The sequence below is a fragment of the Squalius cephalus genome, assembly GCF_949319135.1.
Source record: "Squalius cephalus genome assembly, chromosome: 18".
In the NCBI taxonomy this organism is placed as follows: domain Eukaryota; kingdom Metazoa; phylum Chordata; class Actinopteri; order Cypriniformes; family Leuciscidae; genus Squalius; species Squalius cephalus.
In genome coordinates this window covers 21,589,263-21,613,424 of record NC_137139.1, presented here as the reverse complement: position 1 = coordinate 21,613,424, position 24,162 = coordinate 21,589,263, and the positions used below count along the sequence as shown (strand labels likewise).

Genomic DNA, 24,162 nt, shown 5'->3' with positions numbered 1-24,162 from the left:
GGCATATTAAGGTTAATTGGGACACTTTTTCCCCCTGTAGTGACCGAAATATATAGGGGTGAATTCAGGTTGATTGGGACACTTTTTGCCATTGAGATGACTAGCAAAAAGTGTCCCAATCAACCTGAATTCACCCCTACATTATTAAATGTAAAATAATAATAATAATAAAATAAAAAATATAAATGTATACTCATGTTTATGCATTGATTGAACAAGGATATCATCTACTATATTGTTACAAGTTCTTTTAAAATTGAAGATATCTCCAAATACTAGTTATTCTGTTTTTTGAAATCAACTGTTTATTTTTCACCATACAGACTGGTATTTAATGCAGATTTACTAGTAACTACTTTCTTTGGTATAGATGAATTAAAAGGTTGGCTACTACTGATCAATAAGGCCAATAGACCATCTTTGTCTGAAGTGAATAGTTAATTAATATTATTATTACTATTATTGTTATTATTATTATTATTATAATAATATGGAAAAATTTGCAGTTTACCACCAATAACAATTGAATAAACTATTTGGAAAGCGAGTAGCAAAGGAAGTTGTAATCCAAATTATTCAAATCAGGGTTATTAGCTAAATTTACAGACTTTCAGCTGTTTGCATTGAACAAAATCAAACAGAAGTTTATATATTTAAATTTAACAAATTGAAATAGCTCAACACAAATGTTTCCAGTGGTTTCCCCAAATTCAATTGAAAATGCAACTTTTAACGACTTAGTTGCAAAAGCCCTTTTGCGGTTATAACCTGTTGCAAATGAGATGTATAACCACACCAGCATCTGGCAGCGTTTCTGAGGAATCTTAGCCCATTCCTCATGAGCAATGACCAGCAATGTTCAGTAATATTCTTGGGGTTTGCGTGCTGCAACCGCCTTCTTCAAATCCCACCTGAGATTTTCTATGGGGTTCAAGTCACGTGACTGTGATGCCACTGTAGAATCTTCCAGGACTTCTTCGGCAACCAAGTCTTGGTGGAATTTGAGGCATGCTTGGGATTACTGTCTTGTTGGAAGGTCCAATGACGCCCAAGCTTCAGCTTCCTCATAGGCGACATGAGGTTTCCTATTTTAATCAATCCATTTTGTATTCCATGCAGTTTTCCAGAGCCAGAGGATGCAAAGCAGTCACAGAGCATCACCATGCTTAACTGTAGACAGTGTTCTTTTCAGCGTACGCTTCGTTCTTCCTCCTCCACATCGCTTCACAGAACAGAATCCCCAAAATTCTGTGGCTTATTTATATGATATTGAGCAAATCGGAGTGGTGTACGTACATCTTGGAATTCTGGCGTGGAAACCACCTGCGTTTAGCACTCGCCTTACTGTGCAAGCTGAAACCTCAGTGCCTGTTGCACAAGTCTTGCTGCAGGTCTTTTGCAGTGACTCAAGGGTTTTTCTGAACCTGCCTTTCCAAAATCTGGTTGCAGCCATTGATAGCTTCCTTTTTCTACCCTGACCAGGTAGTGTAACCACTGTTCCTTTAACTTTAAACTTGCGAACTATGCCTCCAACGGTGTCTCTAGCAACCTTTAGTGCCTTTCCTATCTTTTTGTACCCTGTTCCTTGATTGTGAAGGGCGATGATATCTTCTCTTAACTTTTTCAACTATTCTTTTGCCATATTTCTAATATGCAGTCAAATGTGACACTCAACAAACCTAGCCAGTTCAGATATTTCATGTGTTCTAGCTCAAGCACACCTGGTGCAACTAATGAAGCCCTTGATTAGTTGCGTCAGGTGTGCTTGAGACAACACCTGTTTTGCAGATTTGTGCTGTTGTGAGAGATTCTATTCAGGGGGTTGAATAATGTTGAGACTGCAGAAGTCAGTATAAATTGCATTTTTAGTTGAATTTGAGGAAAACACTTGAAACATTTGTTGGGTTGAGCTATTTCAATTACTTTTGCTTGATTTGTTATAAGTCTGTAAATTTTGCCAATAAACCTGATTTGCAATAGGGTTGAATACATTTGAATATTCATTGATAGAACTGTAATGCTAGTGACTAATTGAATTGATAGGCCAGTACTAGTCATCAATGGAATAAGTGCTAGCATCTAACCTAATGCTCTTGTATGTTTAATACTTTGTTTAATTATTTAGGGGAAAAAATGACAAATATGGCCTACTAAATCATTATTGGATTACTTACTAGTAATAAAAAAAAAGGAAAAGAGAACAATAAAGTAGGCTACTAACAAAATTGTACACTAGCTAGTTTCTAATGAATACATATTGCAATAGATTTTCATTAAGGCTAATTAATAAAAGCAATTAATAAAAGGTCATAAAAGTATAAAAATACTTTTATATATTCGTAGATCAAATAGTTGTAAACGGTCATTTTAAGTTTCATTACACATTCTTGATTCTCTTCTGCCCTCTAGTGTATATGAGCAGTAATGCCGCTGTCCATGGTGCTTGTTTGCGTGCTTTCATTCGCTGACAACACGCGATCCCGAGTTTCACGCAAGAAAACCACATTCAATTTCAAACAGCCTACAATTACTCTGGTCAAGCACGAAGGGCTAAACATCTGTGTGTGTTTATTATTAGATAAAATAAACGTAATCCTCCACACACACACACACACACAAAAAAAACTGTCCTAAAAAACTGAATGATGTTAAGATTGATTCCTATCAAAGATTGTTTACAGTGCATTTCATCAGTGCATACTTTCACATAGAACACCTGGAAGAAGATTGGTGCAACTTATGACAAAAGTCTTATGACACTTTTCACAAGTATGGGTTAGATTAGAAATAGGTAACAATCCCCAATGGACTCTCTGGACATTCTTTAATGTGTAATTGTGTATATAATTATCTGACTTTGAATGTAAATGCAAATGCTTATCCTTCAGAGCAACCGCTAGACACAGCTTTTATACAATCAACTTCACACATTTTAAACAGTATAAAATCTTTCTAAACATTCTGTTTAAACATATTTAAAAAAATATAATAAAGAACAAAAAAATGTATTCTTCTTTGGTCAATGAAACTATTCTAATTCTAATTCCAATGGACCAAGCAGCTTCTTCCACTTCTTTGTTCACTTCAGATAGTTGAGTCACTTTCTGAATCAAAGCCAATTTTGCATGTAGTGCTCCTTGATTTTTGAGTTTGTTGTGTTCCTACAGTTCAAAGTCCCTGTGAGTCCTTAAGTTTCTAACGGAGCGCGCAGAGGAATGCAGCCATCCATCTCCAGTGACTCAGGCCAGCCTTCATATTTATTATTGCTTTTACTGTTCTTCATTCGCTGAAAGACAGAGAAAAGGAGGTAAAATCCCTGCTTTAGGAATTCTAAACTGTAATTAACCTTTTCAAAATGGTCTCTAAGCTAAGCTCTTCCCCCCTTTTCTTACTGTTGTTCACTCAGACAAGCTGTCGGAAACATCCAAACGGCTCAGTTTGCAGAAAATGTTCTCAAATGTGCTCAAAGTTGCACAAATTGGATATTATATTATACGTGGGAAGCAAATTTGAGACTAAGCTTGAGAGGAAGTAAAATTTTCAGAAAATTAGAGTAAAGAGACAAGAAAAGTTTTTTTTAAACAATTTATTTCTAGCAAGTGTCTTTAATTGTGGTTTAGGTTGCAGAAAAGGGATCCACACACATACATATACACACATATACATACATGTGTGTATATGTGTGTATATGTGTGTGTGTGTGTGTGTGTGTGTGTGTGTGTGTGTGTGTGTGTGTGTGTGTGTATGTATGTATGTATGTATGTGTGTATTTATATTTATATATATATATATATATATATATATATATATATATATATATATATATATATATATATATACATACATACATAGATATGTACATTTATATGTGTATATATATATATACATACATACATACATAGATATGTATATTTATATGTGTATGTATGTATGTATCTATCTATCTATCTATCTATCTATCTATCTATATATATATATATATATATATACACATACATACATAAATATAGATATAGCTTGCATATATTCTTGGATCCTGCTTTAAAGGTTCACGGTATAGCGGTTTTTAATTTCTCAAGTATTCCACAACAGAATGTTCATAGTCCACACCATGACTGCATGACACTGCATGTTTTTTTTATATTGAATACTATAAAGCTGCTTGCTTTAAAGCATCTACATATATTGTATATACCCAGATAGCAGAGTTACATCTCTAAGATGTCTGCTAAAGATTGCTTAATCTGGAAAACATCTGTTGTGAACAAACATCTGATAAACATCTTAGAAAAAGCAGTTTCACATACATTCTAAATCATAAACATCTTAAAGACATTTTCTAAATGTCTATTTAACATCTGCTCTCAGATTCAGTGTTTCCCGAGTATTGGATTTTAGCATGGCTTATTTTGCAAACTCTTGTCTCTTGTCAATCTCCTTTCTTTATAGTGGGAGCCAAAATGAGTACACACTTCAGCTCTATATACCTCGACGTGAGCCGGTATAATTCTAGCGTCTTGTGAGCTGGGTTTGCTAATGCTAATGTCAGCGATGCACCCGTGCGCTTCTCCGCATCACAGTTTGCGTTCTGAGATAACACTGCCATCTAGTGGTCAGGTTTAAACAGAACACAAATCCTCTGACACATCTTGGATGTGAACAAATAAATAAATGAAGAGTTCAGATGCAAAAGCCTCTAAGTGCCATCTGAAATTTTCTTCTAGAATGATCATTTTTATCAAGCTCGTATATTTAAATTCAGTAATTTCACTTAAATGGCAATGAAAATGACCTATTAATTGTCATTTAAGTGAAATTACTGAACTTAAATATACAAGCTTGATAAAAATGAGCATTCTAGAAGAAAATTTCAGATGGCACTTAGAGGCTTTTGCATCTGAACTCTTCAAATATTGATGCAATGTTTTTGAGAATCGACACAGTATCACCAAATATAATATTGAGATATTCACGTGTATCAATATTTTCTTACACCCCTAACATAAATGCATTCATCATAGGTACTGTGACAATAAACAACATACATTTTATTCTTCAACCTAAGCTCGAATCAAAAAACAATGACAATAATGTATATTTCTTTTCATAAGTCCTACCTGTTCAAATGGACTCTTATTCTCTATTCCTTTGGCTCCAACAAACACCCAGCTGTCCCTGAAGCTCAGTTCCTTCGCTGCCGTACTCCCCAGCTCCTCGAACAGCCGCCGGGCCTCATCATTTAACCTGTGAATGGGTTAAGCACTCTGATTTAAAATCCAACAAGAAACACTGAAGGAAAAGAACCCTGATATGCTCTCAATTTATGAGATTAGGTCACAGAACAACAGTAATCTGGGTTTAAAAGAGGAGTGCACAAATAAATAGACTCTTACTTGGTGGCAGGGTCATCAAAAGAAGCAACAAATACTAGCGTTCCTTCATGGAGAGGTCGAAGAAACTTCAGCAGCTCTGCAACCTCTGTGGCGGAAAGAGAGAAAACACTCATGTAAGGAGCTGATGGACCACATCCATGAGCAACCTAACCAAATAATATATCACCCTAAAGGTCAACTTACCTCCTGCCCACATATCAAATGCTCTTGTTTCCAAAACATCTCCACTGACCCCTGAAAATAGAAATATTCTTATTAATTATTACTTGTTTAAGTGAATATGTAGTACATTCAAGCATATATCAGTATAAAATAATTTGAGCTATTTACCATTTACTAAAGCAATATTGAGACCTCTGCCCACATTGTTTTTAGCACTGCTGACAAGACTGTAAGACCAAACAAGTAGAAGTCAAACAACATTTCGTCAAGAAGTCAAGACACTTAATTCTATGGTAGAAGTTAAGGGAGGATCAGAAAATGGAATATGAATATGAGCAAAACACAGGCACGGAAAGAGAAACCAATGCCTACTTGCATCACGTTCCCCATTAAGATTATGAGTCTGGTAGTGATGGCCATGAGAAAAACAAAGATGATATAATGAATACCAGTGGAGACAGAACAAGAAATAGGGAGGGAGGTTGCATGCGGAGCTAAGTGTGCAGCGGTGCCCATGCAAGCTCATTAAAGAGACCGACAGTGATGCCGCAGCATTTAAAAATGTCAGGCAACTTGCATTTTATCCTCCAGACAAATTTTGGGGCCGATGACATTGGCAGCGCCAGAAGTCAGTCGGAATGCGAGATGTTTGGGGGGGCACGGTGCTGACAGGCCACATTTGTACTTGCGTGGTCGTGGTTCTGCAGGAGAGAAGGTTATTGCATTGAATGATCAGATTGCTTAAATGTTTCTTCTGAAAATGTCAAAGCATATGTACTTAAAATCATTTTACCTGGAGTGGTTTCTTCTTGTCCACCTATGAATGATATATAAATATATATATATATATTCAAAGTTAGCCTTACAAGTCATATAAGATAAAACAAACGCTACAAATACATGCATATATCACATTTACACACACAATAAAATAAATAAATAAAAAAATCGAAATAAAAAAAATATTGCAGCAACATCTCTTCTCTGATGACATGTTTGCTGGGCGGGGCGGGCGGGACAACCTGTAACTCACATGAGATCACAGCAATAGCAAACCACAACGATCAATGATCCAATTCTTTCCTGAGGGACAAAATCAACATTCTCTCTTGTTTGAAAAGCTGTTTTACTAAGATATACATCACAATAGGGAAGAGGACCTTACAGAGAATGGAAGTGCATTTCTCATCTTGGGAGCCACAGTTACAAACGCCGGATCGCCCTTGGTTTTCAAGCGGGAACGAGGAAATACCTTAGTTAAATTAAGTTTTGTGTGTTTGGGTTTTTAGATTACTAGAAAACATTTCCTGAAATGATTTAATAGATCTAAATTTTAAATGATTCAAGTTGCTTTCATATTATTCTAAGGCTATATTATATCATAAAGAATTGAACTGTTCTGCATGCAAATAAAATAAGAAATACTGAACGATGCAAGCTCTTTTTTTGTGTACGCAGTACAGATCTAGTAAGGGACGTTTTTGCTCATGTGCCTGAAATGTCCATCCAACAGAGAGAGGCTTTGCTCGGCATGAAAAAATAATAGAGGGAACATTGCATAACACTGTCAGTGGTTACAGAGTTGAGTAGCTCGAGGCAGATTTGTCAGTTAACTTTTAAAGCTACTAATAGAACTACATATGTTATATGCTCTCCAAGATAACAGTATTGGCCATGGAAAAACCTATATCATATAAAACAGCCTACCACTAAAGAGCGTCCTTATTAAGGAGTTCCCATCCCCTCCTAGCATTGAATTTGCTAGAAGCCAGGTGAAGCCCAAAAGAAGAATCAAGGCAACAGCACGCATGGCCACTAGGGAATACAAAGGAAGGAAATAGTACTTTAATGTCAATGTGAGAAAGAAGAGAAGGAACTTATCTAGCCCATGATAAGTGAGGAAATGTACAGACCTGCAAACCTCATGGTGGACAGATGTCAAAATCTTGTCAGCAAATGGCCACTTTTAATATTCTGTTTGGAGCAAAAAAGATATTCATCATGAGCAGAGCGTAAGTTTTCAGATGAAACCCTTGAAAGGAGTAAATTCAAAAGAACAGCATTCAGTGTCATTCAGGAAATGCAGACTAGCTGTTAACGCTTAATCTAAATTTTAAACATACTTATAAGGAAGTTTGACCCCTATGTCTGCTTTTGATTTTGATTTCAATGCATCTAGCTGGACATTTAATGGCTAACATATGTTTTAATTCCAGTTTTAGCCCACTTCTATGACATAAGACCTGATAGTCATTTGGGAAGCAAACCTCCCTGGAATTGAAACCTTGGCACCAGCTTCATACGCAAATCTGTTCATTTATATAAACAAACTCATTTTTAAACCGGAGCACAATAATTGATCCACAAACACACAAATAACAATAAAAATACCTTTCAAAATGTGGAGTGACCCTGTGCAGATTTACAGAACAGCTTCTCTCTTGGGGTGTGAAACTGTCACGACTAATTTACTCGCGTCCAAAACACGTTCATCTTAAAACCAGTGACGACTGGGTTAGTCGGCAACAAATATTACTCCGTAATAAACTCCGTAATAACAAAATATCCTTTTTCGTCGACCTCTAAAAGCGTACATTTGTTGCCAAAACACCTATCACGATGACAATCTTCCGGTTCGAGCTTCGAGGTCCAAAATTATGAGCACGTGGTTCTTTTGCCCACCCAGTATGCAAATATAAGATATGCTCAACTTCCTAGTGTTTATTTAAATTATATCCAAATTACATTTGACCCATGCAAAATGGTGGTGTTATTTATATAGATAGAGAGTATGTAAGTAAAACGGCTTCTATACATTCTTTAATAATGTAGGGTTGAGATATTATAGCAGAACGACATATTTAAATGTAAAATAACACATCTGTATGATTGTAAATTTGTCAGTAGCAAAGTAACTGATATCCTTTTAAAGATTTTATTTTTCAAAAACGCAGCCCGGAACTATTCTTCACCGTCGGTGTTTAATCCGGAAAATAAAACACACACACACACACAGACGCATACTACTGTCATGATCATGGCCACTCTTACTAAAGCTTTAAAACCAATCCTGGGAAGGCAATTGGGAAATGCAGCAAAGGCAAGGCATTTTATTTACACAACATGACCAGAGAAACCGTATAAATACAATAATAATAATAAATTGCTTTTCAACGCGTCCTATTAGCGTGACATTTTACTAAGACAAGGTCAGAGTTAGCTTGCTAAATATCAGTTTATGTATTGGTCCGCTTTATACGTATTTTAGCTCAGTCAGCTCACATATTTGTTCATTTATATTTAAAATTAAATTGGGACGTTTAATCAGTGCGGTTGACTACATGATTTCAGTGATTTGGCAGTGTCTTAAAACGTAGTGAGATGCCAAAGTACATAGCATTTTTTTGCATTGTAGTCATTAGTTGTTGCTGTAACTTATATGTCTGCAGCTTACAAGGCTTTGAAACACTAGCATGATGTGAGGGGTGCTGTAACATATTGTAATGCTTAATCGGTTTGTTTTTGTAGGTCTTTGGCGCAGCAGTCAGCAATCAAAGAGGAAAACCTACATACACAGTGGGTTGTTGTCTTTACATGGCAGCTAATAATACCTGTCTACATACATGGCAGCTAATAATACCTGTCTACGTTGGTTTAGACCTGTATTGGTCATGTGCTAGTTTCTTTAGTACAACCCAGTAATTTAGGGCTAATAATGTTTCCTGTTAACAAGTGTTATTTTTGTTTCACTTGTTTCAATATAAGTTGAAATCTATCTGATATGATTGGTTATTCATTGTAAACATGTCTTCAACATAAGTTATAAGATAATGAATGGTGGTTCCTAATTCTCTCACTAACTGTGGATTTTTTGTCTATTATTCTTCTTCACCTCCGGTCCTCCTCTGTCTTGAAGGGACAAATCATAGTAAGTATGGAGTGACATAAGTAAACATAGAAAGCATGATGCCGAAGACCCAAGTCATTTCCATGATTACCATGCACATGTAATATAGCCACTGAATGTTAATTCATTATGTTTGTTTGCAGCCTCCTCCTGCCAAGTATGGAGGCCGGCATACTGTAGCATTGATTCCTGGAGATGGAATAGGACCAGAGCTGCTCAGCCATGTGCGGGAACTCTTCAGGTTTGTCAAATCAATACTTTCAACAAATATAATTAGTGTCTGGTAATAATGTGTTGCCACACTAAGATTTTCATACTGAATCACAGGTTCAGCTGTGTTCCTGTGGACTTTGAGGTGGTGAATGTAAATTCTTCATTAACCAGTGAGGACGACATCAAAAATGCCATTATGGCCATTCGCCGCAATGGAGTTGCTCTTAAGGGTCTGTACAGTCAGCTACTTATTGACAATGTTATAATTGTTCCTCTGTTATTAGTGAGATTTTAGATAACAAACTGTTTATATTTAATCATTTATCTTTTTTTCTCAGGTAACATTGAGACCAACCACATAATGCCCCCTAACCACAAGTCAAGGAACAATCTTCTACGGTAAGGCTGAAAGACGAATAATTACACAAATAATTTATTTATACCAGCTCCATCAGATGTTTATGATGCTGTACAAAAAGTTGTTGGGCCCCTCAGTTTGAGTGAGAGTGCCTCAGATTTGGCTTCCAGTCCATTACTGTGTGTCTAGACTGATTCACCTCCAACCACAGCTCTCGCTCTCTCTCTCTCTGTCAGCACGAGTCTAGATCTGTATGCCAATGTGATGCACTGCCAGTCACTTCCTGGAGTCCAGACGCGCCACAAAAACATCGACATCATCATCATTAGAGAGAACACTGAGGGCGAGTACAGCAGTCTGGAGCACGAGGTCAGGAGTTTACTTCACCCACTCAACAGACTTTCAAACAGCTCCACATCTTTCCTCACATACAGGGTGTTGACATGAATTTATCAATAAAGACATTTAAATGTGTTATTCTATTGCACATGAAGAAAAATACACTATTGTTCAAAAGTTTGGGGTTAAGAAATATTATTACTTTTACATTTATACATGTAGCAGACACTTTAATCCAAAGCGACTTGCAGAAGAAGAACAAAGCATTCATCAAAGAGCTAACAATCGTTATAGTACACAATGCCAGGTTTATTACAACTTAATATTACAATTTAAACTGTTTTCTATTTTCTTTATATATTTAAAAATGTAAATTATTCCTGTCAAAATCATTCTGATATCAGGGATTCAAGTTCTGTGTCACTACGACAGATTTCCGTTAATTGCAGCAAGTCTACAAAGGATTTCTGTCAATTGCAGGGCCTGTCTTTAATTCACTTTTCATAATTTTAAGGCCGTAAATATGCTTACATTTCTCGAATAGTGTAGTAAATGTCTTGATTTTAGTTAAATTAAAGTTACTTAAATTAAGGAAAGATGAGGTGTATTCACCGAAAGCACGCTCCATGCCCACGAACCCCCGAACCAGGATCACTATAGCAAGGACCTCGATATTTATAAAATCCTGCGTACGGCCCTGCTCATGCTGTTCACTTTTCATATCAACATGAATAAATCAACATGAATAAAATTAAAAATAACATTATATTATTTATTTATAATGGCTAGGTTAAAACAGATATTATATTATGTATAGTTTGTGATATTAGATCACTTTTCGGCAAAAGCTCTGTTGGCTTTTATTATTTAAGAAATAAAACTTGTGTTAAAGTTATGCAAATGGTTAATTATTTGTATGACTACATCACAAAGAGTCAAGTCTTGTAAAAGCATTAGGCTAGATTGAAAACATTGAAATTTCATAAAGTGTGTAAATAATAGAAAAGCAGTTCAAAATGGCCTTTCTTTAAATGCAAATGTTCTTTGAGTATTTCATTTGTGAAGGTAAAGCATGTAAAAAACCTGCTCTTAAACTGGGTGTGTGACAGGCTGTGGAATGGGGTTTGGCCGAGGAAAAAATTCCAGTCAAAAGATTGTTTTTTGCTTTAACCCCTGTAATATGCTGATTTGGTTCTCAAGAAACATTTATTTTTATTATTATTATTATTATTGTGTTTAAAACAGTTTTGCTGCTAATATTAATGCTAAAACTATGATAATTTTTTACCATGATCAGAGTTTTTGATTTATAAAAAAAGTCACATGAACAGCATTTATTTGAAATCAAAATCTTTTGTAACATTACTTTAGTTTTTACTGTCACTTTTGATCAATTTAATGCTTCCTTGCTGAATAAAAGTATTCATTTATTTCAAAGGAAAAAAAACATACTGACCCCAAACTTTTAAATGGTATTGTACATAGTTAGCATTCATAATTTTGAATATTTGTTTATCATGGCATAATAGTACAATAAAAAATTGCCAAAATGAATGTAATAACTTAAAGTGTGTGTGTATATATATATATATATATATATGAGTTCAGATGCAAAAACCTCTAAGTGCCATCTGAAATTTTCTTCTAGAATGATCATTTTTATAAAGCTTGTTTATTTAAGTTCAGTAATTTCACTTAAATGGCAATTAATAGGTAATTTTCATTGGCATTTTAGTGAAATTACTGAAATTATATATACAAGCTTCATAAAAATGATCATTCTAGAAGAAAATTTCAGATGGCACTTAGAGGCTTTTGCATCTGAACTCTTCATATATATGTGCATGCATGATGCCTTGAACACATAAAAAAAACTTTCTATGTCCCCCACTTATGTGCAAAATATTATTTTTTCCTACCCATTTTATGTTCTCTTTTATTTTATCGGTCAGACTCAGTACCCTAGAATAAATAATTTTCTTTGTGTTTCAGAGTGTATCAGGAGTTGTAGAGTGTCTGAAAATCATCACAAGGACCAACTCCCTCCGCATCGCTGACTATGCCTTCAAACTGGCCCGAGAGAAAGGACGCCGTAGGGTCACGGCTGTCCACAAGGCTAACATCATGTTAGTTAGTCTACTACTTGTCTGTACAATTAATTCACAGTTGTCACAAAAATGAACGTGTTAATAATGTGTTCTCACTCTCTTCTCTTAACAGGAAACTGGGGGATGGGCTGTTCTTGCAGTGCTGTAAGGAGGTGGCCTCTGGTTACCCAGACATTGAGTTTGATAGCATGATTGTGGACAACACCACCATGCAGGTGAACTAATAATCAAACTATGCTGACAATTTTGATGTTTTATGAGAAAGCAAAATAAGCCCGTTACTATATTTACTGTGGTTTCTTTCAGCTTGTTTCTAAGCCCCAACAGTTTGATGTCATGGTGATGCCTAATCTCTATGGCAATGTAGTCAGCAATGTGTGTGCGGGGCTGGTGGGTGGACCCGGTCTGGTGCCTGGTGCCAACTACGGACGAGACTATGCTGTGTTTGAAACGGTTGGTTTGAAGGAAAAAACTGAGCAATAGCACAATCCTAACTTGCAGGAATGTTGAAGGTCACCCCTTAACAATAATCCTTGTATTTTTAGAGTTTTATTTACTTTGGCCTCGGTGTTAATAATAATTGCAGTCAGCTATGTAAACAGCTTTGAGACCAAACAGAACCCTATGCCCGCATGTGAGCATGAGAGACTTCTTTCAAAAACATAAAAAAAATGTTTTTTGATTGGTAGTGTACTTTTCAGCAAATCAGTCACAACTACTGGGTGAATGTTATTTCACATAGGCTTTTTAATATTCATAAGCCATTTTATTACAGGCTTATGTTAACATAAGTGTATTTAAATAGAAAGATACTACGTTTTCATGTTCTCCATGCAATATGCTGCATCAGCATTATTCATAGACCTATTTTAAAAGAATAATGCTTATATATTATTTCTCTATTCAAATTGAGCTATGCCACTGAAATTAAAATGCAAATATCGAGTGACGTTTAGATGGCTGGCTTTAAATATGTTATAACAGGCCACCAGGAATACAGGAAAGAGCATTGCCAACAGGAACATCGCCAACCCCACAGCCATGCTGCTTGCCAGCTGCCTCATGTTAGATCATCTCAAGTAAGTGAGGAGCTCATATGTTATTTTATAAGTGTCCGCTCTTATGATGGTAATTTTGCTGATTTTTGCCTTTCTGGTTCTTTGTTAGCTCTTGTATTTTTAACTTGACGAACAGTCAGAATGTCCCTGTTGTATAAAATCTATGTTTAGGATATGACTCTTCTTTTTCAGGCTTTATGACTATGCCACCATGATCCGAGGTGCAATTCTCACCACTATGAACAAGACCAGGGTCAGTCATATAGATTATTTCTAAAGTATTAACTCAACTTCATACATTTATACATTTTAAAGTTGGTCTAGCACAGGGGTGCCCAATCCTGCTCCTGCCGATCGACTGTCCTGCACAGTTCATCTCCAACCCTAATCAAACACACCTGAAGCAACCAATTAAGGTCTTCAGGATCACTTGAAAATTAAAGGCAGGTGTGTTTGATTAGGGTTGGAGATGAACTGTGCAGGACAGTCGATGGCAGGAGCAGGATTGGGCACCCCTGGTCTAGCACATCTTGTATGGCAGCTTCTAGATCACAACTTGGATACTGTCAGGTGTGAAAACCTGCTCATCAAGTTACCATTTAGACCAAGGCATTCAACCATTCTTTGGATTTTTGCATGAAAGATCTCTTTGTAGTAATGATTCTTTCTAGTAGTAATATTCTTTGTTTGTAGTAGATTATTTGTAGTAATATTATTTGACTATAGGTCTTGATATAGTTACACTACTGTTCAAAATATTGGGGTCAGTAAGTTTTTTTGTTTTTGTTTTTGAAGTCTCATACTCACCAAGGCAGCATTTATTCTTCTTCCTTTTTTTTTTTTTTTTTTGTACAATTTGTAGAATTTTCAAAGGTGTGAGGTCACATGCTTGTTGCAATTGATGTTCAGTCATATGTCTAAGCATGTTGTAATGCAGTGGTTCTCAAACCTGTCCTGGAGTAACCACCAGCCCTGCACATTTTGTGTCTCCCTATCTCTGACACACCAATTTCAGGGCTGCGTTCCAGTCCACTTTTAGACACGCACTTGCGAATTTCCCTAAGCACTTACTGCCATTTTGAAGTGCGTTCCAGTTCGTGAAGTGGACGAGGGAAGTTTATATGGACAGACCCTCATTCCCTCGATTTTGACAGGGAGCGAGTCTACTTCATATGTACACTTCAGGCACCTATATGTCCCACAATGCAGTACGATTGTGACGTCACCACATATCTCATCTAATCACCACCACAGCAAACAACTCTATGATATATTAATTATAATTTTCTTAATTTAAAACAACCCAAACACACCTATATACATTTGGATGCTGCATTAAACAAATTCTTAAAGGGAAAAGAAATGTAAATAATAAATCAACTCCATAGCTGATTCCAAGTGATCAAGGGCTTAGGACGTTCCAATTCAGCTGATTGCAGGTTCCGCCAGTAGTGGGCACTTGTTGCAATGTAAGCGATGACGTACATCCGAGTGAACGAGACGGAGGGAAGTTAGCGATTGAAGGGCATGACAATTTTGGACTGGAACGCAGCCCAGGTCTTGTAGTCTCTACTAATGAGCTCACGAGTTGAATCAGGTGTGATAGATGAAGGAAACAGGGCTGGTGGTACTCCAGGACAGGTTTGTGATCCACTGTTATAATGTGTTCTGTGATGTTTCCTGTTGCAGTTGCACACAGTTGACATTGGGGGGCAGGGCACTACCTCAGAAGTGGTTCAGTCTATCATGAGGAACATCGAGAGTGGCGGTCCCCTCACCACTGAGATCTAAGCTGAGTCAGCATCACTCCACAACTGGTACACTAGCAGGTCTTGTACATTATACATTTTTTGTCTTGTACATTATACATTTTTTGTCAATCAGTCTATAATCCATGGCCAGGAGTAACAAGCCTAAGTTTCCTGCCAATTCCTATTTGGTAGATCTGTTAATATTTCATCTCAACTTTTCCCTTTCCAATTTACTTTCAGATGCTTCAGATTCATAAGGACATCTGTCACATGAACTCCCAAGATTCATTTGAAATGCAGCATACTTCAGCATTGTGCTTGTGGTGTTTCTTGGGCATAGTGGTCTTTCCTTGGGAACTGCAGAGCTTTTAGATGTATCATATTGTATCTAAACGGTTATATTGTTTAAATGCTGTGCTAATGCAGTATTTATGAGGTTCTTGCATTGGGTTTCTGTTTCTGCTGCTCAATTGCATTCCAAATTTGATCCGTTCTTAACATGTTATTCTAAAACACAATGTATTCATTTTGGGTTCATAACTTTCATGTTTACTTTAATGAACCTGAATAATATGAACAAACCTCCAACTGTCCATTTACAAAATTATACTTGTATAAACTACTGCATTTTACTTTTCTAACAGCCTTACAGTGTTGCGTGTTTAGATGGACTTCATGTTCTGGATGTCCATCAGATGATATTTTTTCATTAGACTTTATACTAAAGTATTATTTAAGCTTAATACTTAATGTTGGTCTACTGTTGCATCATTTAGTTTAGACCTTTATGTTAATTTAATTACTTGATATGCAGTGCTTAATTGTATTATTGATCTTTCATACTGTCATCTTTTGAGTTAAACATGCACATTTTACATCAAACATACAAGTCCATGTAGTTGTCATGTCTTAAAGCAGTGGTTTGCAGCCTTTTTGACTTTTGGCTGTCCACAACTATTTTTTTTTATTATTATTATTTTTACTTGTAAATTCTACCTGATAAAATATATCAGAGCTTGACATTACATATACTGTAAATTATGTAAAATTTTAATTGAAATAATTTTAAGTCATCTTGAGGCCCCCTAGTGGGTCCCGGTCCCCCTGGGTGAGAAACACTGCTGTAAAGGTTAAAAAACTGTACTGTCTCACAAATCATTAATGGTTCAAAGGTAATCCAATGAGTTTGGCAGTACACTTACAGTCCCATTAAAACAAACACTGTCCAAGTGAACAATAGTGACAAGAAAACATCAACTCTCCAGTTGAGGGATTATACCTTTTTGTGGCTATCGCCGAATGTTCTGTATTTTGAACCAAGAAAAAAATTGTTTTCATGCAGACATGTTATTTACAGGCCAACAAACTGACTAAAGGATTGATGTATCAAGTGTGAGTCTGGGCACTAGAGGGCAACAAATCATAGATAAATGTATCTTTTTGGAAACAGCTTTGTGCATAACCAATAAAGTCAGTTCAAATTGATTCTTAGCCACAAAACCACATGTGTTCTTTTCCAAATAATCTGACAAGATGACATGAATATCTTTTGATTGTTTACAGCTGGACCTTTCTGTGTGGAAAATATAGCACGATGTTCTGAGTGGGAAACTTATAAAAAATAATATTACGAATCTTAAATAGAATATAATTTCCAGTGACATGCGTCAGAAAAAAACCCAGCCATTTCCCACTGCCGTTCAACAGCCTTTGCAATCGCTAACAAAATACAGCAGCTGGGGGAAATATGTGGAATGTTATTTGTAGTACATTATACAAGTCTATGAACAAATAGACATGTCAAGGACTGTGGTTAAATATCCTGTAGCCCTGTGCATCAAGTGTATTCAATGAGAGCCAAAAGGAGTGGGATGGCTTGTAAAAAGCTGTGAATATTAGAACATGCAGATTGATAAAGGTGATGCCTTGGAGAAAGTCTTGAGAATTATCCATTGCTGTGCTGCAATGCATGCTCTGAACTCAATCAGTCGATGTTGAATATTTCATGTTCGCATATTTATTTGTTCGAATAGTTGTGTAATAAGCAGGATGATGGACAATAGCCAGTCAATATAGCAAAATAAACTTAGTTTGACCCAGTCCCAATCTATTTTCACATAGATTTTTGCGTTGTCTGAAAGGTGTGTTTGAATTCATGCCACATTATTTCTTATATCACGAGTCTGATGTCGATATTCTGTATTTCCATTCTATTATGTGGAAGTTTTTTAAATCTTAGTCAGGTTGCATGACATCACTACTTGGGAATTTTGGATCACACATAGTCGGCCAAATATTTTGCTTTTGAATTTTCTGATACAGCTTGGAATTCATTGATCCCTTCATAATTGTAAGCTGTCCAGGTCTCGAGGCAGTAAAGCATATTGGATATTGCTGTGTACTTGTTTATCTGTGAAGATTCACAAATACACTGGAGATCTATGGAGATTCATGAACAAAGATGTTACAAGAAAGAAGTGTCTGCTGATATATATCTGTCCCTCTGGGGTTCTGGTTCATTGATTCTTTGTCTTGCTCTTGCACAGATAATTGCAGGATGCCAACTGAATCTGAAGAGTAGAAGTATCAGTAAATTTTCTGTGATCCTTTAGAATTATGATATGAGGAACAGAATTTATGCACGACAGGACTGATCAATCAACCACAGCATGTCAGGTTCTCATACATATTCTGTGACTGTTTAACTTAATGTATGCATATTTTTGTTTGTTAAAATAAGAGAATGTTTTATTTATTATTATAATGCAGATGAAAACACACATCATATATCAGTTGATATCCAGATAGTTTCAAAGGGTTCAATAACTTTTCACTTATGTTTTTTACTCAAAGGTTATATTTGGGTCAAGCTAGTGACTCATAATATTGGCAGGCAGTGAATGTCAAGGGGGCTGTATGGAAATATGTTCGAGGTCTGAGTTTCAGTACTTTTAAACAACTCCCGTTCAGGGCACCTCTAGTTTCCAAAATGTAGCTCCAGTGTAATTAGGAAACAGGAGTTACTTATAAGACACTTACTCTATTATGTTCTGCTTATTTACAATGCTTTTATTTTCTCTGTGTCCTTTGAGCATTCTCTCAACTCTATCAATTCTCCACGCTTTTCCATTTGGTATAACAGCACAACATGAAAACGATCACTTATTTATACGGCACCATCACTCTTCTACATTCTTGCTTTCAAACTCATTTCCAGCTGCTTTTCTTCAGTTATTTCCTCAATGGATTTCAGGCCCATGAGTTCAGGAGTGTTTTTCATTGCCCTCATTTGAGCTTCTCACACATTATCATGACTGATGGATGATCTATTTATGCTGTCTTTTTTTTTGTTGGTATTTAGCCAGTTTAAACTGAGCCAATAAGTAGTGAGTCAATCCAACCTCAATAATGGGTGTAAAAAATACCAAGAAATTACACTTAAGTTAAAGTACAATGTTAAACTGCTTGTGAAACGGACAATGGAGGTTTTCTCATAAACTTTGATGGAAAGTGACGTGTCAGTGAGCGAAAAGTTCATTATAATGTCCACGTACCAAATACAATTTTAAGTACACCTAAAAAAATTAATAATTCAAAAAATATATTTATTTGAAGTTTCCCATTTGCTTCAATTATGAAAAAGAGGTTGGTAATAGAAATAGTGAATAGTGAGAAATAGTGGCTAATTTTAGTGGCTCTTCCACTGGCTAATTTGACTCTCTATAGTCATTATCATTTGTCAAGATCATAAGTGTTAAAATGTTTTCAAATATGTTTTTTTTTTAAAGTATTTTAGGGAAAAATGGGAAACACTTTTGCAGCAGAAGCTTCTGCTCTAGCTTGGAACGTATCTCAGAATGACTTATTCTCCTTTCCCTCTTTGAGGTATTTTGGTATTTGTAATTCTCATCAGTTTAACATCAGCCTCAGCTCTTGTCACATTATTCAGTTTACTTTTACTGTCACATTACAACTCTCCCAATTTCCTCTGAGCGCTGGAATCATACTATCAATTATGTGAATGTGTAACCTCCCTCACTCCCTTAAGTTTATATACAGCAGGTTTTTAGGGTGCACAACATATTGGAGAATCCATCAAAGAGCAGCTTTATTCTCTGCTGCAGCCTCCCCTAGTCATGACCGCCAAAGACTTGTCTAGACTGTGACTAAGGACATTTATAGAAATTTCTATTAACGGATTTAAGGCAGGGTGCATGTAAACAATGAGAATGAGAGAGAGTGAGAGCATGCATCAAACTCCTCTCTCTGTCTCTCTGATGTTAGTATTCCCCCTCCCCATATATTGGAGAACCGTTACTAAAGAGCTTTTGATGAAACAGATTTTTCTGAAAATCCACCAGAAAACACAAGTCTGATTACTTTCGCTTTCATTCTTCCTATCAAAAGTACTTCGGATAAGTATGGCTGTGACGGCTTTATTTGTGGTTTGAAGTTATCTAACCAACAATCAGTCAGAAATTTCTGGGGCTTCCAACTGATATGCAGAGGTAATGTAATTATTAAAACAGTGAGCTCCTCTCTATATGTGAAAATATAGTACAGTTCACGACAATACACTTCTATAGAAACTTAAAGGCTTCTGGCAGGCATTTCATATAAAGAACATTTTAGGGATTCCCATACCGGTTCCTGAACGATACTTTTTTCGATACCAATTGTATGCACTTCTGATAACTGATCACTCAAATTGTATTTTCATAAATGGACATTTCACCCTCTCCCTTTTCAAAAATAACATTGTGCACACCTGTCAGTTTTCAGAAAAGTGTTTGTTTACACAAACCCGTGTATATATGCCGTCATGAGCATGTCAAACCTGTAGGTGGCAGTGTAACGAGAAGCTCAAGCCCACGTTAGCCAAACAGAATCCCGAAAATAGCAACAACAGCAACAAATCACTTCCGCAGGTGCAAGTTCTGTCACATACTGTGACGTCGGTTGCCTAAAACTCCAAACGAAGTTTTCCAAAATCTGGCCGGAGTTTTTAGAAAGAATCATTTTCAGAGGCGAATTCTCCGTTTGCGTGTAAACAAAGGGCACAAACGAAGGGAAATGTCTCCGTTTTTCAAAATAACCATGTACGTGTAAACGGGGCCTTAGACACATGCATTTTGTGTAAAGCTGCTTTGAAACGATATGTATTGTGAAAAATGCTATACAAATAAATGTGATTTGTTCTTCCTTGTTGTTCGTTCATCATCTTCGGTTTATGTTTCGCTAGCATTATTTTGTTTCTCAAATCGCTTACTCCACCTTTAAACATGAAAGTATAATGCAATTCAATTCTATATATAATTTCTCATGTATATCTTATATTGATGTAATGAGTTTCACAGTACATACTACACAACCACAAAGATTTCAGAAGACCTGTTTCTGCTGCTTGGTTAAATGGTTGGACTGGGGAAGGAGTTTTGAATTCTGAAAGTTAGAGTAACAGTAGCCTACTTCATATATCATCAAAAAACAGAGAATCCGGTTTTCCATGATATGACATTTAACATGTCAGCTTAAGAGCAATGCATTCTGCTAGTCTGCGTGTATATGCTTTCAGGATAAAAGCCAATTGTTCCCAGCTCCAAATGAATATGGGCCTTATTTAACATTCCTCAAAATCATTAGAGAAGTGCTCCGGACAACATGCAATGGATTCCCACTGGGAAATCTAAACAGATGAGACAGCCTGTGTAAGCATTTGTATATAAAATTAATTTGATATTCTTTTACTTAAACATTATGAACATTCTGAAATGCAGATGTTGAAGTTATTTGCCATTAGATTTGTTTATAAGATTTGTTTATATGATAGATGTCTCCCTGTTGTGCTCAAGAACTGTTGATAATTGTAGCAGATAGGCTTCAGAAGTCATTACCTTATGGACTAAATAGCCAAAACCATTTGTATTGTAATAATTTGTTTTCTACAACAAAATCTTCAACTTTTGAAAAATTTCCAAGAATTTGAAAGTTTGCAATAAGTACATTTTTTTACATGTTTTTGAAAAAAAGTCTCTTCTGCTCACCAAGGCTGCATTTATTTGATAAAAAATACAGTAAAAACAGTAATGTTGTAATGCAATTTAAAGAAACTGGCATGAAAACTCTAGATGGTGCAGGCTAATAGGTCCTTTTACTCAACTGTTCATAATCACATCATTATCTATAAGGCACAGCTGATTGGTTCCTGCCATATCAGTAGCCAATGAGCTCGCTGCTCAACCTCAAAATACTTGGGTAGCATTTGCCTTAGCTGTGCAGGTGCTTTCAGAAACCCTTCACCTTCCCCCAGCTCCACCTGTATAGATCTGCTACGGGTAATTCATGTGTGCTATATTGTGCAGCAGCAGCATGATGTCGTGTATGTATTGGCAGTAGCAAATCCCGTACTTGCTCTGAGGCAACAGAAGCAGCAGCAGCAAACATACAACATTGTCATATCCATTACCATGCCAATCACTCCGAGAGTTGTCATGACACAAGTATATTTTAAAATGTAATTTATTGCTGTGTTTGGCGTATGTAATGTAACTCAGTTTTTCTGTTGGTTTAACATCACTGTGATAATTTGGTGTGTTGTGCTCCTTTGTACAACTGTAGTAGAGCACATATCCTAACAGAGATTCTAGCACCTCATTGCTATCGCCTGCCACTAAGCTAGTTGCTATGGCTCTAATCAGCTGTATATGCCATGCACTTTTGCTTTCTATAAAGGTATCTTTACTTTGACTCCAGTATGACTGGGTTCTTTACCACAAGCTATTACCATTAATGCTCGCTTTCTCAAAATAATGGCAATAGACCAATGCATGAGTATTGGTTTTCCATGTTTCTGATGGTACTCAAAGTGGTGCTGTTTCAAGTCAGCTCATTTTCTCCTGTCAGACTAAAAAATTTGTTTGTACATGCACGTCCTTACCAAGTCTTTTCCAACACGGAGTGACAGTTTGTTTTGCTTTTGCCCAATGTTTATTGGATATGTCTTCAGGGGTGGAATGGCACATGCCACGAGGGACACTGAGTAGTTGTTTGGTAAGGATTACATGTACTTCAAAATGAAATAGGTTTTTATTGCCTATTATGCGCAGTATGTGATCTTGAAGACTCACAAGAACCTTTATGTTTTGTATCCGTAAGTATTATATCTGTTGGTTTCGTCTTGATTTAATGAAAAAGCACCTAACCAATGACAATAGCCTATTTCCTTCTAGTCTAGGATCAAAATGATTATTTATTTGGTTCCCTAAAAATAAAATTAACCTGCCTTAAAGTGCAAGAACAGATCTTTGTTTGACCATGAGAGAGTTGATGGGACTTTGATACTTTGGTATATAATGATATAATGAAGAATAATTTAGGATAATCGGATCTCCACCCACTTTCAATTTAAAGAGAATATGATAGGAAAAGCTGCTTAATCCTTGTAGCATAATGAAGCCCTGACACAAAAGCAGTAAGGCTTTGTGAGGTCTCTCTCGCCTTCCTCTCCATTATTGAAGTACATTTAATACACTCTAGAGTCAGCATCATTAAACACTAATGGCCTGTTGCCCATCTCCTCACTTCTTTATAATCCAAAAATAGTATGACCAAAATATGCAACAAAGACTGACATTTGATAGTCTTCACTTCTTGAAAAGATCAAGTTACTAGGGTCACACTTTTTTAAGTCATGTAATTTGCTAAGAATAATTATGTAAAATGATCCACTGCGTGTGTCTCTGATCTTTTGTATCGGGACTCGGCTGCAAGGAAACAGCAGTCGCGTGTGGTGAACTTCTGAAATGAGCAGGAAAAGTCTCTTTGGTTTTTATTTTAATGTTTTTTAGGGCCGATGTAAATTCATGTTTCATTCTATATTTTTGTATTATATTAACATGCTATGCATTAAAGTCGGTATGAAATGCACTTTGCGATAGTAGTCTTTTCTTCCTTATTGTGACGTATATACGAGTTTAACGGCTTCTAGAAGAAGAAAAAATGTAGAGCAGGATGCGCATTTACAATAGATATTCCATACATATAAAATATTCCATAAAAATAAAAAATTATCAATTTTGATTTCATGGTGACTTTTAATTTATGCATTTTTTTAAGGCTTCAGTACATTAACAAAAATATGTGGGCATCTTTTATTTGTCACCACCAGCTGTTGCTGGGCTATTATTATTAATAGTCACCTTCTTTTCAGACCATTAGTCATCACATCCTCTGTAAACACTGCAGGTGTAATTAAGGCCACAGGCACGGAGGTGCAGCCATAATCTACCCAAGCTGAGTGCGTGCTAAATCCGGCTCACTCACAGATCATTTCATGTCTCAAGTCATTTCAAGTTCATTTACTTTCCTCAAATTGCTGTCACTTTCAGAAAAGTGATTTACACTCTATTTGATGTCATTTGTATTTATTTGTTTGATTTCCTTTTCGTACTGTTATTATTTCCTCATCTAAATTGTTTTGTTGAGGCGCAGCTTTTCTTGTCTCCTTGGACAAAACAGCCCTGGAAAACAGGTGTCGGTTTCTCTTTCAATTACGTGAGTCATCCATAAAGTGCAAGAATGTTTTATAAAATGGTTAATTCATCATTTTACGAGAAGGTGAAGTAAGACCAGCATTTCCTTATAAAAGCCGAAATCATTAGGTCTGTAATACATCATTCAGATATTGTTGCACAAACACAATTTGCTTCGAGAGAATAAGATGAACAAACATTTTCTCACTGAACCTGAGAGAATACTTCCTTTACCCAAGCGTGACTCAGTGTCTTTGAAATGTAAATAGATGACAACAATAGGCCTAATTAGTCAGTGTCTGCGGCAACTTCGTTTTTTCTGACCTCACCCAGACTGACAAC

General features: G+C 36.2%; 2 protein-coding genes across 3 annotated transcripts; one reads left to right on the top strand and one right to left on the bottom strand.

Moving 5' to 3' along the window:
- Nucleotides 1-2,551: 2,551 nt before the first annotated feature.
- fam3a (FAM3 metabolism regulating signaling molecule A) lies at nt 2,552-8,354 on the bottom strand. The gene is made up of 10 exons (XM_079848819.1): nt 7,947-8,354; nt 7,469-7,529; nt 7,263-7,370; nt 6,349-6,372; nt 6,133-6,256; nt 5,724-5,782; nt 5,577-5,627; nt 5,394-5,478; nt 5,118-5,244; nt 2,552-3,286 (listed from the first exon to the last, which is right to left on the bottom strand). The coding sequence occupies exons 2-10, from the start codon at nt 7,479-7,481 to the stop codon at nt 3,188-3,190; spliced, it is 690 nt and encodes a 229-aa protein (XP_079704945.1). The 5' UTR covers nt 7,482-7,529; nt 7,947-8,354; the 3' UTR covers nt 2,552-3,187.
- Nucleotides 8,355-8,559: 205 nt separating this feature from the next.
- Nucleotides 8,560-16,785, top strand: idh3g (isocitrate dehydrogenase (NAD(+)) 3 non-catalytic subunit gamma). 2 transcript variants are annotated; one of them, XM_079848165.1, is made up of 13 exons: nt 8,560-8,655; nt 9,084-9,131; nt 9,606-9,703; nt 9,790-9,905; nt 10,014-10,074; nt 10,270-10,402; nt 12,365-12,498; nt 12,593-12,695; nt 12,787-12,933; nt 13,465-13,559; nt 13,731-13,791; nt 15,228-15,367; nt 15,530-16,785. In XM_079848165.1, the coding sequence occupies exons 1-12, from the start codon at nt 8,587-8,589 to the stop codon at nt 15,327-15,329; spliced, it is 1,167 nt and encodes a 388-aa protein (XP_079704291.1). In that variant the 5' UTR covers nt 8,560-8,586; the 3' UTR covers nt 15,330-15,367; nt 15,530-16,785. The 2 variants fall into 2 exon arrangements, with proteins under 2 accessions (XP_079704291.1, XP_079704292.1); XM_079848166.1 differs by lacking the exons at nt 8,560-8,655; nt 9,084-9,131 and adding an exon at nt 9,465-9,483.
- The last annotated feature ends 7,377 nt before the right edge of the window (nt 16,786-24,162 follow it).